Below are 16,483 nucleotides of genomic sequence, written 5' to 3' on the forward strand. Positions count from 1 at the left end.
TGACAGATCCTAGCAGGCAACCTCTGGAGAGCCTGGATTTTAGTTGCAATACAAGGAGGTGAAATGAATAATTGTGTTTATTTGTATGATGATGAACATTTTTAACACGGTAGGAAATATTATAAATTTTTAACTTTGGAGGAATTACAGTGGCCTACTTCTAACACTTACGTTATCTTGGGCAAACATTTCAATTCTTGATTAATGTTTAACTACAAGTAGTATACTCAGTTCAAGTCAAGGATCAGTATCAGGATTCAGGTGGAGTTGTCTTGATGACTGGAATTCAGGCTCCAAGGAGAAACCCCAAGAAGTTCTATATTGGATACAACAGAGAGTGGGAGACATACCTGACCTGCAGAGAATGGGGACTGGATATAAGATCTTAATCATCTCTTATCTTATTACAGAAATTTGGATGCAGACACAGTATGTCTCCCAGAGAGAAGTGGACCCAGGAACCGATTTCACTAGCAATCACACGATTTTGGAAGGTACTCGATTCAAAAGAGCCATTTTCAAAGGGCAGTACTGTAGAAGTTTGGGTTGTTGTGAAGACAGAGATGATGACTGTGTCACGCATTTCTATGAGGCGAATGCACTGTGTTACTGTGATAAATTCTGTGAAAGGGAAAATTCTGATTGCTGTCCTGATTACAAGCCATTTTGCCATGAAGAGAAAGAATGGCCTCCTCACACAGAGCCTTGGTATCCAGAAGGTAGGCTTTGGGGACGTGTTGAAGCATTATGCTAGTTCATAACAAGATCTGTCAAACTTGCTTTTTCTCCTCCCTTTCTCCTCCCTCCTTCCTTCCCTTCCTTCCCTTCCTCCTTTCGTTAAGATGAAATGGAAAGTGAATATTGTGATCACCCAGAAAAATTTCTTTGGATTGTTAAAATGTGTTGGTTTAGATGCAGGGTATGTGAATCATACTAGCACCTTCAGGAAAGTTCTGGTGTGACAGTCAAAAATGCTGGTCTGAATCCTATTTTAAACACATGCTCAAATGATATAAAAGTTACTGGAAACTTTTTTCTTTCTTTGTAAAATGGATTAACAACAGTACTCTCAAGCTTCCTTGAGTATAACCTCTTAGAGAATCTCATGAAAGTCACACGATCATCTGCAGATTCATGTCATATTTTACATATTATATCATGGGATTAACAGACCTCCTATCATTAGAGTCTGTGGTATTGCAATGCCATTAAAACCAGCACAAAAGCAAAATAAAGTCAGCCACATGCCCTGACTGATACCAAACAGATCATTCATGTGTATTGTTGTTTGGTTTGGCCAATTTGAGATTTTAAAACTATTATAAGCAAAGGAGGGCTTTCTGGAGGGTAATTGTAAAAGTCTAAGATTAAGTGCATAAATACAAATAATTTGTAATAAGAATGATGCTATTTACCAAATTGGTCTAATTATAATTGAATGGCTATAGATTTTGGAAAATCAATATATCAAGGTTTGCAACTAAATACAAAACTCTACTGTTGCACTTACATGAGGCCTTATTTCTCACCTATCATGTCAACTCTCCTAAGCAGAAATGCAGTTTTAATCAGAGCTCTGTCTACTGCTTGAAAATGGGTATTGTGACTAGAAATTAGTTAGAAAAAATTTTAGGATAAACTTGAATTTGGTATCCTTAAAAATCAAGATCTTGTTTCAAAATCTAGGTGCTGTTGCCTTCATTCTCAGTGTCATCTTATTCCTAGAAATTGAGGAAATGCTTCTTAAAACACTTATGCATTCTGTTAAAATTTTTAGAGAATTATTATTTATACCAAGCTTTTGCCTTTATCAATAAGCAACTCAACAGGCATAGATTTAATCCTCAAAAGTGGCAGACACTTCACTAAGAATGGGAGATTTGGTTGTACATCAAAAATTATTCATTGAATATCTCCACTGTCTCAGGCATAGTGCTTAGCTCAAAGGCAACAATGGGGAAGAAAAAAGGCAAGATTTTATTCTCACTGAAGGATAGTCAAGCTGGCGTGTATGTCTGTGTCTGTGTATTACATTTGACAAGTTAAATGTACAATTACAAATGGTGATAAATTATCTGAAGGAAATATTTAGGGTGCTGTGAGAAAGTATACCAGAATATAATGTTAATATACAAAATTATATATAAATTTAGCCTGGGGGAGAGGTGAACAAGGAAGGGCATTGAAGCTGATACTCAAAGGAGTGAGGAAGAGGGATTTGACCTACAGACCTGAGGGCTGTTTCAGTACTGAGACTGAGGAGCTGGGTCCAGACAGGAAAAGGAGGCCACATTTTCTGGAAATTAATGGTTATGGGAAGGTTGAGGGTAACATGAGATGAGGTTTGAGAGGTAAGTAGAGGTTAGATTCTGACATGACTTATAGGTCATAGTGAGGATTTAAGAATTTATTCTGTTATGAGAGCTCATGGAGAGATGCTATGTAGGAATAGGGTTGCCTTCATGGGTGTTGAGTCTAAATATTATGTTTGGCTGCAGTGCTTTTTTTATGTGCCATTATGTGTTTGAGCTTTTCTTATTTGAGACATTTAACCTCTTCATAAAAATAATTGCTACTTCTTCAATATTCACTTTTGCTTGAGAGCTAGAATTTCGCTAAGGCTTTCACTTAAGATCCTATTTTAGGTAGAATTTATGTAAGAATAGTTTTTATTCTATCCATAATGGAGAGAAGCAATTAATCATTTTATTTAGCAGAAAAAAGTTTGCATTAGACTATAATTGCTTTCATGAAGGTAACATTTTTCTTTTGTTTTACCATGCTTGTGGAAGTAGCTGGTTGAAAGAAAAGTCTTAAACAATACTAAAAAGTTGTGCAAAATTAACTAAAATGAAAAGACACTTGTGTATATTTTCTATAAGTTTTTGTATGCTATATAATCACTTTTCTTTGGAATGTGAAGTTGTTAATTCACAGATCTAGTAAATATTATTTTTCTGTTATATTATATATATATATATGAATTATATATATATGTAAATATATAACAAGGCATTGTTTGGTTCTTTGTACTGCAGCTATCCCAGGAGCTTTTGTTTTGTTTTTTAAAAAAACAGTAACTTAAAGCTATGTCTATTGTCTTGAGGATTAAAAACTATATCACATCCTTTGTGTATAAATATAAACTGAAAGTAGGACATGTCGGTAAATACCTTCCTTTTGTGTTTCTTTTTTTCCCTCATCTCTGGTGGTATTTTTCAGCAATTGGAGAATTTCAAATGTCAGATACAGAAAAAAAAAAGATAGAGTTTGAAACAGAACTAGAGTGGATTTTCCAGACAGAACCATTTTGGTGTAGCAGATCTTAAGGAAAGAGTCTAGTATACCATCTGTTGTGAACAGACCGAAACTGATTTGATTACGCACAACTCATGTTCATGTCAGTAAAAAACGTATGTAAGCCACTGACACATTTGAATCGTATGAGGTTTATTTACTCCTTCACAACCTCATTAACCACATTATAAGGAAGAGAAGTCAGTTGAAACTTTGCCATGCATACTGATAGTTCCAAATACACATGTTGGTATAGAGACATAAACGAATTCATACAACCTCTGTAAGCTTCATGAAGTCTCAAGTCCTTGTGCTTTGTAGAAGTTCCCACATCTACCTTGCATGAAAAATTTACTGGAGGGATATGTGATAATATTACAGAAGTATGACTTTGTTACCTTTATTGTGGGTGTCAGGAAATGAGAAATCCTCCTACCAGTGGTTGGACACAGAAAACAATTTTAGGGTACTAGGTCTAAACATAAAGGCATTTGACCTTAAGACATGCATTTAAATCATGATGTATTAAAGTAGAATGTAACTTTAAAATATTTTATCTAATCTATATAAATTGAATACTATTAATTTGACCAATAAGAGCTGATTATTTACATCTTTTATGCTGATCAATAAGTCTCTAGTGTTACCAATGAAAACCCACTTCTGGCATTCATTATACTAACATTTTAGTGTTCAAAAGATGGATAGTGGAGGTACTTGTAGCAGCTGCACTAGAATTTGGCCTTTCAGAATGACCACTGCTGAAATATAGAATCCTGATTAGGGCAAGTAACTGCCTTCCCTAAGGAGAAGTTTAGACCAGCACAGATATTATAACACATTATGATGAAATATTTAAAAATAAATTGCAAAAATCTTATTACCATCTTTTCTTACATCAGTGGATCTACTGTTCACTCACCAAATATTTTGTGTTAATGGCTGTTAAAGTAGCAAAACTCCCTTAATTTCAATAGTCGTTACTTTTTAATTTTGTTGAGATGCTCAATATATGTGTAACCAATTCAATTAACAAACACTGAGGTACTTCATACATACTTCACTGAAAAAATAAAGCCACCAGAAGTTGTCTTATCTCTCCATCATAATTTTCTAACTACTTCTATCTGGGTTACTGGTTATCTTGAGTCAATTCCTCCTCTTGACCTCTGAAGTCCATACTCTATTGTTTTCCAAATCATCACTCCTACAATTGTCTCTCTCCCTTCCTCCCCTCCCTTTCCTCCTCTATACTTCTCTATATCTCTCCCTCCTCTCCTCACCTCTCCTAAAGCATCATTTCCCCCCTTCTTCCTGATAAACTATCAAGTTACAACATATATTTTAGAGTTCCCAACTTTGACAACCCCCCCTCCTTGATTCCACGTCCTTAACCAGCTGCTTTCCCATTGTCTTCTTTCCATTAATGGCAAAATACCTGAAAGATACATTTTACATCCTGATGTCTAAGTCTCCCATCAACCCATTCCTACAAAATATCATTTCCTGATACTTCAATGAAATCTTTCTTGACAGGGTTATTGACCACTTTCACGTTACTAAATGCAATACTCAGATGTCTGGTCTCATTTTCTTGACTACCCAGCACTACTCTACACAGTTGGCTTCTTAATACTTGTATAAGACACTTTCTTCTCTTGCTTCCCAAGATTCCACCCTTTCCTGAATTTGCTATTCCTCGTAGGCCACTCCTTCCCAGTTTCCTCTTCTGAACTTCTGTTGGCTGGAGTGTTTTAAATTCAGTTGTGGACTGGAAAGCCACATGCAAAAGAATGAAACTAGACTACAGCCTGTCTCCTTGTACTAAAATTAATTCAAAATGGGTCAAAGACCTAAATATAAGACCTGAAACAATAAAGTACATAGAAGAAGACATAGGTTCTAAACTCATGGACCTTGGTTTTAAAGAGCATTTTATGAATTTGACTCCAAAGGCAAGGGAAGTGAAGGCAAAGATAAATGAATGGGACTACATCAGACTAAGAAGTTTTTGCTCAGCAAGAGAAACTGACAACAAAATAAACAGACAGACAACTAAATGGGAAATGATTATTTTCAAACAGCAGCTCAGATAATGGCCTAATATCCAAAATTTACAAAGAACTCATAAAACTCAACAACAAACAAACAAACAATCCAATAAAAAAAATGGGAAGAGGACATGAACAGACACTTCTCCCAGGAAGAAATACAAATGGCTAACAGATATATGAAAAGATGCTCATCTTCATTAGTTATTAGAGAAATGCAAATCAAAACTGCAATGAGATACCACTTCACACCTGTTAGATTAGCTATTATTAACAAGACAGGGAATAGCAAATGTTGGAGAGGCTGTGGAGAAAAAGGAACCCTCATCACTATTGGTGGGAATGTAGAGTACAACCATTATGGAAGAAAGTATGGTGGTTCCTCAAAAAACTGAAAATAGAACTACCTTATGACCCAGCAATCCCTTTTACTGGGTATATACCCCCAAAACTCAGAAACATTGATACGTAAAGACACATGCAGCCCCATGTTCACTGCAGCATTGTTCACAGTGGCCAAGACATGAAAACAACCAAAAAGCCCTTCAATAGAAGACTGAATAAAGAAGATGTGGCACATATACACTATGGAATACTACTCAGCTATAAGAAATGATGACATCAGATCATTTACAACAAAATGGTGGGATCTTGATAACATTATACGGAGTGAAATAAGTAAATCAGAAAAAACCAAGAACTGTATTATTTCATACGTAGATAGGACATAAAAACGAGACTAAGAGACATTGACAAGAGTGTGGTGGTTACGGGGGGGGGAGGAGAAGGGAGGGGGACAGGCACAAAGAAAACTAGATAGAAGGTGATAGAGGACAATCTGACTTTGGGTGATGGGTATGCAACTTAATTGATCGACAAGATAACCTGGACATGTTTTCTTTGAACATACGTGCCCTGATTTATTGATGTCACCCTAGTAAATTAATAAAAAAAAATTCAGTTGTGGACCTCTTTCTCTTACCTATATACAGTCTTTTAAATAGATTCTTAATTTAATATTAAGGTTTTTAAAAATATGTATGTTGCTGTCTCTCAAACTCATGCTTCATTCAGTATTGACTTAACTCTGGATTTTCATGAGCTAATCTACTTGACATTCTCTAATAGGATGTCTAACTGAGATTCAATCCAAACCTAAAATAGGCAAAGCACAACTCATGAATTCTTGCTACGAGGCTGTTCCTTGTTACGGTAACAGCTCCATTGTCTCTGTATTGCTAAAGCCAAAATCCTAGTGAGACAATTTTGATTCCTCTTTATCATCATTCCTCAAACTCAATCCATGTCCCATTTGCTTTATCTCCAAATTATGCCCACTTGCTTCTCTCCATCCCACTATCTTTTAAATCCTTTAGTTTCTGGGAATCCACCCCAGCCAGCCCAAAGGAGAAATGTGGGCGGAAGCATTTTGGGTAACACCTTAGTCACTGTAAAAAGTGTGGTTCTATTCTAAATTTGATAGGGTACAGGTCAGAAAAGGGACTGTCTTTCACCCTTAGGATCTTTATAATTTCTTTTTCCTTTATGTACATAACTGGTATGATGACCGAGCAAGATTCATAGGGAATAATTTAAACTCAACTTTGAATTGATCACCCACTCTTGCTTTAAAACTAATTAGAGAAGTACTTCCCTTGACTTGGAATTAATGTGAAGTGTTGCATGAATTTTTTGTTGCCCCTAGATAATAAAAAGGTTTAGAGTCTCTGTAAGTTATAAACCTAGTGTACATTCTTTAATTAAAAGTGTGTAATCCTGGGTAGAAATTAAAGCTTTGAATTTAATTTGAAGTTGAGTCTTTCCCCTCCTCTTTGCTATATCAAGCTTCAGGAGAGAAATGGTTTCCTCCCCTTTTCTCGTGATTATGAAATGTCAAAAGTCCATGGGAAAGAGGTGAATAGATGCAATTATACAGAGGTTTTACATTCATCTGGCAAACTATTGAGCTGTGAAATGTTTTTTACAATTATTATTTTTTAAACTCAGAGGATAGTTTCTTCCATAAATAGCTTTTGTGATATTGTGGCAGGTATTTACACCAGATCCCTTAGAACATTTTCGTAACATGTAGATTTTCCCATAAGATTGACTAAAAAGTTAGAATTTTGCTTATTTAGGAGCCATTGATGTGATCTATCAATTGCTTCTGCCAAAAAAACTTTTTACAAAACAAAGTAGTAGATTTTGCTACATTGCTAATTAAGCATGAATTTTAAATTTGTATAAATTATTTTCTCAAAGGAGATTTAATATATAAACCAAGTACTATTTTTACAATATCTTACTTATGGTATTTATATGATGATAATTCATTATTGATCTCTGTTGAGTAGTTTATATAATCTGATAAACTACTTAACAACTAGTTAATAGTTGAAAAAATTTGGATTTGGATTTGGAAATAGCAGTAATCTTATTAATTTCATGAATTTCCCCCCTGATCTAAATCCTGAAGAAAAAAATAGAATTTAGGTTTTTAAAAAATATTTTATTTATTGATTTTACAGAGAGGAGTGAGGGTGGGGAATGAGAAGTATCGACTCATAGCTGCTTCACTTTAGTTGTTCATTGCTTGCTTGTTTATGTGTGCCTTGACTGGGCAAGCCCAGGGATTTGAACTGTTGACCTTCGTGCTCTATCCACTGCACCACCACAGGTCAGACATGAAAATAGAATTTAGTTTTGTTAGGTGAATTTAGTGAAATAGTGCCATATTTTGTCCAAAACTTTGAGCTCCTTACATTAGTTGTAAGCAATTAATTCACTTAGGAGATTTGATTTTTTTAAAGTGAGAAATGACTGTTTACTTAAAACACTTTTATTGCTTACCTGTTACGCACAATTATTTTTTGAGTGTGGTTAGTGATTAACATCTTGGTAATCTAGTTTTTACGTTTCACAAATTCTCTCTGTTGTACTATAACATGCAGTTTAAACATAAAAGCTCATGGAATAAGCCCAGAATTTGAAATATAAGCCTTAACACAAACCAGATGTGAATTTTTATCTGATTGGCATCACACATTTTTGCATAATTGAAAAACTAAACACAACTTTAGATTCCTTGTGTAAATGCACTTTATTTCTCAATTTAGAATTTTTATTTGTTTACCTGTTATACTCACAGGTTGCCTCAGAGATGGTCAACATTATGAAGAAGGATTCGTAGTTAAAGAAAACTGCAACTCCTGGTAATGAATTTAAGTGGCACTGAATTGAATTCTGCTGTGTGTGGTATTTTCTTCAAATCAAAGGAACATCTGTGAAACAAAGCCTATACTTATAAACAAATAGAGTCATAAGTCATATCCCCTCTCTATAGTTTGTATAAGCATATTTAATTTTAATGAATGTTAAAAAAATCTAATCCTGAATATATTTTTATTGCTTGAGTTTGATATTCATGACAGCGGGCCTTCATCATAGAGCAGGCCTGCGCTAACTCTACTTCCTAATTGTAAACATTCTGATATACTGTGGATGAATTGTGCTTTTTAAACACAGTAATTAAACATGGAAACAGGCTGCCTTAACGGGATTATCCATTATCCTGTAGAAAGTTTCCAATTACAAATACATTAAATCTACCGTCTAAATTGACTTGTGTTTCTAAACTTCAGCAAATGTGCAGTCATTATTTATCAGTTTCCTGGAGTACAAAGATAAGAGTATATTGAGTGGTAATTAATGTATATGGTATAATTTATTTGCCAAAAATCAAATAGGCATGTGTCTAACATTAATCAAAATATGCTGCTCAGAAAAATTAGGGGATATTTCAAAATGAATATCAAGAGATAAAATATCTCCTAATTTTTGTGAACAGTATGCATTTTATGTCTTAACAAAGGGCAGCTCCAGTTACTCAGTTTGCAAATGCACTCCATGAAGGCCAGGTCACTTCACTTTTAGTTTTTATCCCTTTGCAGCACATGCTCAGGACAGCAGTGGAAATGTTCGCAGCATGTATGCCTTGTTGAACCAGAACTAATTGAACATGTCAATAAAGGAGACTACGGGTGAGTATAGTCTTGCTTTATAGGCTTTTTGGCACTCCCAGTTACTCCTCAGGTTCCAAACAATGTTTTTCCTATCTTTTATATATAAAAATAGTCAATATTTCAAAATAAAGAGTGGGAAAGAAATAGGAAGGGAGGTAGAAAGACATGCAAAATTAGGATGCACAGAGGTAAATATTAATTAAAATATACAAAGAAGAAATATAGAGCACGGTTTTAAATTGTCTAGAAAGGAGCATTGTCATGGTGTGAGCGAGCAGTGGAGTGGGAGTTTCTGTTTAGTTGAGTATTTAGGCAAAATCAGGAAGTAGGCATAATTGATTTACTCATGTTTACCATTGTTCCCTCTGATGCTATCCTGACCCAGCCAAACACATGCTCAACTCTCCTGGGTAGAGTCTACCCTCATGCGGGCAGTATTATATCTTGATTACTCGAATAGCGAGCCAATCTAGATAATTTCACAGACATGGCTGATTTCTAGTCAAGTTCACTTACAGTTGAGTCAAAAGATAGGTTGAGCTTTAGTTTATTTGCTAATAAACTAAAGATAGGGCTGACTGACACTTAAACATAGGAAATAACTGTTTGAAGCTCTTGGAAATATTAATAAATTAGATGGCTTCTCCACTTACAGAGAAGAAATTAAGATGTAGTTGCTAATTCCGGCTTTCTTTTTTTTTTATTTTAAATTTTATTTATTTATGTATTCATTTTTAGAGAGGACAGAGAGAGGGAGAGAGAGAGAGACAGAGAGAGAGAGAAGGGGGGAGGAGCTGGAAGCATCAACTCCCATATGTGCCTTGACCAGGCAAACCCAGGGTTTCGAACCGGCGACCTCAGCATTCGGCTTTCTTTATTGAACTAAAGGAAGAGGGAGAGGCTGGATGGTGTCTGTCTCAGGATTTCTCCATTGCCATTGATCAAATTTCTATATACTCTTGATAACATTTTACACATTTTGGAAAAGTTTCACTCAAGACAAGCAACTGTAAAAGCAAAGTAACCCTAAAATGTATTTTTAAAAATTAAAAATATCAATTTCTTCCACTAATAAGACATATGTTTCCCAGCACAATGGGGACATTATTTCAATGTACCCAAAATATTTTCTTGGAAGACATGAAATATAGAAAGTCACATTTGTTGACATTAATAATCATAACCCATTCTGAATTCTGTGTATGTGTGTTTAATTAATATTTTGGGTGATAATATATTTTAAATATTGTTAGAAAATACTCATTATAATTTTCTGTGGCTAAGTATTATTCAAATCATGAAAGGAACATAACATTCTGTGTCATCATGGGAAATGATCTGAATCAAGTCCCTAACTGCTTCAAATGCCTAGCACACACTTCCAAGCAGCCAAAATAAGCAACCCACCTTTCTGCAGACCCAGGAGGAGCCAGTCTAAAGCGATGTGGGAAGAAAGTACATATAACAGTACAAAAGCTGTTGGGAATGCTGCCTTCTTTGGAAGGAAAAATTTTCATTTAATCATTTCTTTACTGATAGAGTATTCTAGGACTATTTCAGTGGCATGGACTTTGTGTTTAGTAGCAAGTATAGATGACTTTAAAAGAATAAAATGTAAAGTGTAATTGAAGCAAAAGGAAATATACATGGATCAAATAAAAAAACAAGTCAAGTAAGAAACATAGGAAGGAAAGGAATAAAACTAAAATTAATTACTGGGGAAAAAAAGTGGGGATAGAAAGTCTGAATTTAAAAGGAAGTTCTAATTGTTAGATATTTTCTGTTCCTTATGTTCAAATTGTTTTCTCTTGTGAAAACCAGATTACATATCATTTATTATTTATGAAAGGCTTTTAAAATAGCCCACATACAAATATACACAAACTTTGCCTTGAAACATTTATTTCTTGCATCTTGATTATGTATTAGAGACAAGTCTTTATTTATTCTACATAACCTTCTTCAGTATTTATTTATTCCCTGTATTATTTTGAAATTAGTTAGTACTAAAAACATGTTTTTTTTGTGTGGCACTGTTGAGGATATAAATAAATAATTTCTGTCTTAAAGGAATATACAGTCTAGCTGAGAAGGCACAATGTCATATTTTCTAGAAGGATTTATAATGACAGTGCAGTATATAAGTGCCAAATTAGTAGCTTGAGTAATAATCAGCATGTTAGTGGAACAAAAGGATATAGATAACTGTTCCAGTTGTCTGATGCTGCACATGCGTGCATGTGTACACACACCACACACACAAACACACACACAAAATCATTTAAAAATTTAGTAGCTTAATATCACAAATTTTGCATTTGTTCACATCAGCAATTGGGGTAGACTTAACTGAGGCTCTTTTCTGGTCTGTCCTGGGGTTACCCATGTGTCTACAGACATCTGGAACCTTAACTGAGGCTGAATTGTCTAAGATTGCCTCACTTCCATGTCTGGTGGTTGGTGCTGGTTTTGGTGGGCCCACGTGTCTGTAGAGGGCTAGCCTTTGCTTCTTCACATAAAAAGTCTTCTAATAAGACCTGAGTCTTATTAGAGCCACAAAAGGCCTCTCTTGAGACCTAATCTTGAAATTTGCAAAGAATCAGTTCTGCTTTCTATTGGACAAGGCAAGCCACTAGACCAGCCCAATACCACAAACGTTGTGTAAATAGGCCCGACCTCTTGATAGAGGAGGTGCAAAAATTTTGTGACAGTGTTAAATTTATCATATCTCTGAACCAGATTTTTCTTATAAACTCAAAATCTAATCTGTTGGGAAAATTGGCCTAGATTTTTCCCTGGTTTTTCAAAATCAGCATACCCCAAACTGAAAGGATTAACCTCTTTGATCTTCCCTTGGTTATTCCCCTTCACCTTGTCAACTGACAACAGACTTTTTGAAATTAATTTGATTCTTTGTTCCTCTCACCCACTTGGCTCTTATAATTCCCACATTTATTTAAAATATTTATTTTCTTATTCCTTTGCTGTTATCTAGTGCTTTTCTTTATGAAACAATTTGAAATGATTTGACATATCTCTTTCCAAAATGACTCAACTCCAACCAATACTTTATACTTTCATGGTTATCCTTCTAGAACAAATATTTGCCACTCATGTTCTTAAAAATTCTCAACAACCCTCCACTGCTTATAAAATAGGATAACACTTCTTAATGCAAATAACCATCTGGCCAAAATGCTTTCTTCCTGCCTAATCTTTAATCTTTTTCCAGCCTCTGTCTTCCCAGTCCCTCTCAAAGTTTAAGCATTTAATTTCTCTGACATTCCCTAAATGTTCTATCCAATTTCAAACATGCATGCTTTGTTCGTGTTGTTTTTATTTAGAATAAATACTCTCTTCTTTCCCAGCTGGCAGCCAAACTCATTCTTATTCTTCTGTACTGAGCACTAAAATCACTTTCTGTAAAAAAAGTGAACCTACTTCTTCAGGCAGAGTTATGCAATAATCCTTTCCTCTGAACACACTTTCACCTACTGCTATTGAAAGACATATACTAACGTCATTTCTATCTTTGTGCTCTTTTTAGTTATGAGCTCCTTAAGGGTAAATCTACTGTATTTCCCCATGTATGAGATAATCCCACGTATAAGACACACCTTAATTTTGAGGCCTGAAATTTGAAAAAAAAAATGTATTACATAAAGTTATTGAACTCAAGTTTTATTCATCATAAAATTCATACAACTCCTCAACAAGCATGAAAAAAACAGAAAATACAAGTAAAAAAATATACCACCACTGTATAAGACACACCCAGTTATTAGACCCCACATTTTTCAAAAAATAGTGCGTCTTATACATGAGGGAATACACTATTTATTTATTTCAATGTACCAAATGTTTATAAGAAAATCTGATAAGTAATCAATAATGTCCAGTAAATGCTAAATTGGATTAGAAGAAATGAATGAGTCTAAATCAAAAGATGGTGATATAGGATAGGAGTGTCTTTCACACTTTGTTGAGCATAAGTCACATAAAAACACACATTTAACTTTATGACCTAGCACACACACACACACACACACACACACACATACACATACATGCGAACATACCTGTACACATGCACACACCCCTAGATCTTTATAAACAGTACTTACCCTCACTGTGTGCAGTAAACTCTAATATTTCCTCTTATTTCTCCTGTATTCTATTTTATTTTATTTTTAAAATTGGTTTTAGTGAGACACAGGGAGAGAGAGAGAGAGAGAGAGAGAGAGAGAGAGAGAGAGAGAGACAGGAACATCAGTCTGTTCCTGTTTATGCCCTGACCTGGGGTCAAACCGGCAACCTCTGTGCTTCGGAACGACATTCTTAACCAACTGATCGATACGGCCAGGGATTTTTTATTTTATTTTCTTCAATCCTCATCCGTGCTCACTAAATTTAGTGAACAGATGACCCACAAATGTCTCTGAGTGTTTAGAAATTACTAGTATAGGGCACCAAAAACATACTTTCCTGATGTTATAATTTTGCCTAAAGCTGGTCTTGTTAGTCTCTTAATGCTGCAACTCTGGGTAATGGAGACTGCATTTGAAAACTATGGCTTAAAGTTGCTTAAAGTTTTGTGAACTAACAAATCTTATACAAGAAAAGTGTTAACTTGCTAAATGTATTATTGAAAATTGAGTTTTATCTTCAATCATTCATAATAGCCTTTTCATGTGGCATAAACACAACAGAATAAAGTTTAGATTTAAGTACTGAAAATATATTGCCCTCAATCTGTAGATCATTCAAACAAGCAATGATTAAATTACTTTCATCTTGCTCATTTTTCATCTCCTAACATTAAGGAATTTTTGTTGTCTTCAAATTTCAATATTAGAATTTGAAAATACATTTTTTTTCTATGTAAGGGCACAAAATATCTCTCTAGTAAAATATACCCTTTTTGTTTCTCTAATTTAACACCAATTAAATTTATATAATTGTAAATATTAATCATAATAACTATTATTGAGCACTTAACACATATTTTAATATTTTAATAAAATTTCTATAAAATTAATTAGCAATGATGTAATTTTTTAAACAGTACCTACTTTATTCTCAATTTTTCATGGATACTTCTTTTTATGTGGTCAACTTCTTTTCAAATCTAAATTATAAATAATAGATGACTGTATTTAATCAATAGGTATATTTCTATACATTCAAGTTTCTATCTGAAATGCATTTGATCACATTTAAAAGAAACTGCAATTCTTGGGCTTATTACCACTTAACCCCTTAACAGTTCATAAAGATTTTATATTCTTAAATTTATTCTATATTGATATAACCTTATGTTCCTCATATGAATCATTGAAGTAATTATATATAGGAAGAATGTCTTACATGCTTTACTACTAGAAGAATCAATAATGCATCACTTGTATAAAAAATACCTCGCTTGCAGTAATTGCTCCAAAATTGTGAGTTTTGCTTCTGTATGAATTTCAGAAATATAAGTGAACATATATTTATCAAAGTGTTGTTACATAACCTGTGCATATTTTTCTCTTTCATCTGTAAGGCAGATGGACAGCCCAGAACTACAGTCAATTCTGGGGAATGACTTTAGAAGAAGGTTTCAAACATCGTCTTGGCACCTTGCCACCCAGCTCCATGCTTCTGAGCATGAATGAAATCACGGCAAGTGTTTTCTCTCTGACATACGTATGTGTGCATGTGTGTGTGTGTGTCTATGTGTATACGTGTGTTTGTATTTGCATTTAAATCAATTTTAAATAACAGAAATAGTTAGTTTTGAGCTCTCCAAGTTATAATTTTGTCATATAAATAAAAAAATCTTTCCCAGAATGGTTGTCACATTCCTCAAAATTTTATTTGGAGTTTCAAAGTTTACTGATAGCAACTAGAAATAGTCTCCTATCTTCAAGACAATTGTGTGTTCATTTACATGGCTAATGATTTCATAGAAATTCATTTTTCTGATTGTTGACTGTTTAATGACCCAGTGCTTAAGAAAGGCATCACTTATCTTTGTTTTCTTTTTCTTTTCTTATTAATTTATTTTTAAACTGAATTTATGGGGTGACATAAGTTGATAACATTATATAGGTTTCAGGTGTAGAATTCTATAACACATTGTCTATATATTGTACTGAGTGTTCATTGTCCCAAGTCAAGTCTCTTTCCATCACCATTAACTCCCCCCCATTACCTTCTGCTACCTCCCTTTACTCCCCTTTTCATCTTGTAATCACCACTGTTTTCTGTGTCTGAATTTTTTTTCTTTGCTTAATACCTTCACCTTTTTCACTTGGTCCTCCACACCCCTCCCCTCTGACAGCTGTCAGTCCGTTCTCTGTATCTATGAGTCTGTTTCTATTCTGTTTGTTAGTTCATTTTCTTCCCATTGGATTCCCTATATAAGTAAAATCATCTAGTACTTATTTCCTTTTAAAAACTAAACAGGTATTTTGTGAGTTAGTCTTTTGAACTATTGATTAACACATGAGGATAAAATAAATGCCAGTAACAGCAGACATGTATGCAATGATGATGAATGAAGGTTTACCTTCAAAAATCCTGAATTTTCATTTCCATGGAAAGAACATTTTCAAATTTTGTCAGATGGCCTAGGAAATGCCTTTGTGAGATTTCTGCATTTCCTAACACTTGTGCTTTGTACTATACATTGGTTTTCCCTTTTATTTTTAAGATGTATTACCGTCTGGTAATTGGTATCTTGCAGAAATAGGCTACTACCTCTATAATTATCATAGACTTCTAACTCCTAAAGCTGCAATTTTATCACTTGAGATGTTTGGCGTCTTGTGGACAAGTCCTGCCGGGGGTGAGGACAATGGAGATGCAAAGACCCGACTCCGGGGACCAGGTTCAGTGACGCAGAGCCACTTTATTCAGGAAGTAAGCTAGCTTATATACATGGGTTCAGCCAATTGGATGTTACAGAGTGTCCTTCATAGCCAATGGCTGAAAAGATCAGGGAGCTGCGTGGTTGGCGCTAAGTCACTTCCTTATAGTGGTGAGCTCCCTTCCTGGGTATGCCCAGGAGGCTTCTGGGAGCTGGAGTATTCTCACAGCATTGCATCAGCCGCAGCTGCTAGGAATGCG

At 34.6% G+C, this 16,483-nt stretch overlaps 1 protein-coding gene across 2 annotated transcripts in view; it reads left to right on the forward strand.

Annotated features, from left to right (window-relative positions):
* The first annotated feature begins 257 nt into the window (after window positions 1-257).
* The window catches only part of TINAG (tubulointerstitial nephritis antigen), an 85,510-nt gene continuing 69,284 nt past the window's right edge, over window positions 258-16,483 (forward strand). Inside the window, exons 1-4 of one of the 2 annotated variants that reach the window (XM_066252979.1) lie at window positions 258-719; window positions 8,497-8,560; window positions 9,299-9,388; window positions 14,920-15,034. In XM_066252979.1, coding sequence (XP_066109076.1) covers window positions 365-719; window positions 8,497-8,560; window positions 9,299-9,388; window positions 14,920-15,034 — 624 coding nt within the window. In that variant the 5' untranslated portion in view covers window positions 258-364. The remainder of the gene's footprint in view (window positions 720-8,496; window positions 8,561-9,298; window positions 9,389-14,919; window positions 15,035-16,483) is intronic. The other variant, XM_066252981.1, reaches the window with a different exon arrangement.

The sequence above is a fragment of the Saccopteryx bilineata genome, chromosome 1 (assembly GCF_036850765.1).
Source record: "Saccopteryx bilineata isolate mSacBil1 chromosome 1, mSacBil1_pri_phased_curated, whole genome shotgun sequence".
Classification (NCBI taxonomy): domain Eukaryota; kingdom Metazoa; phylum Chordata; class Mammalia; order Chiroptera; family Emballonuridae; genus Saccopteryx; species Saccopteryx bilineata.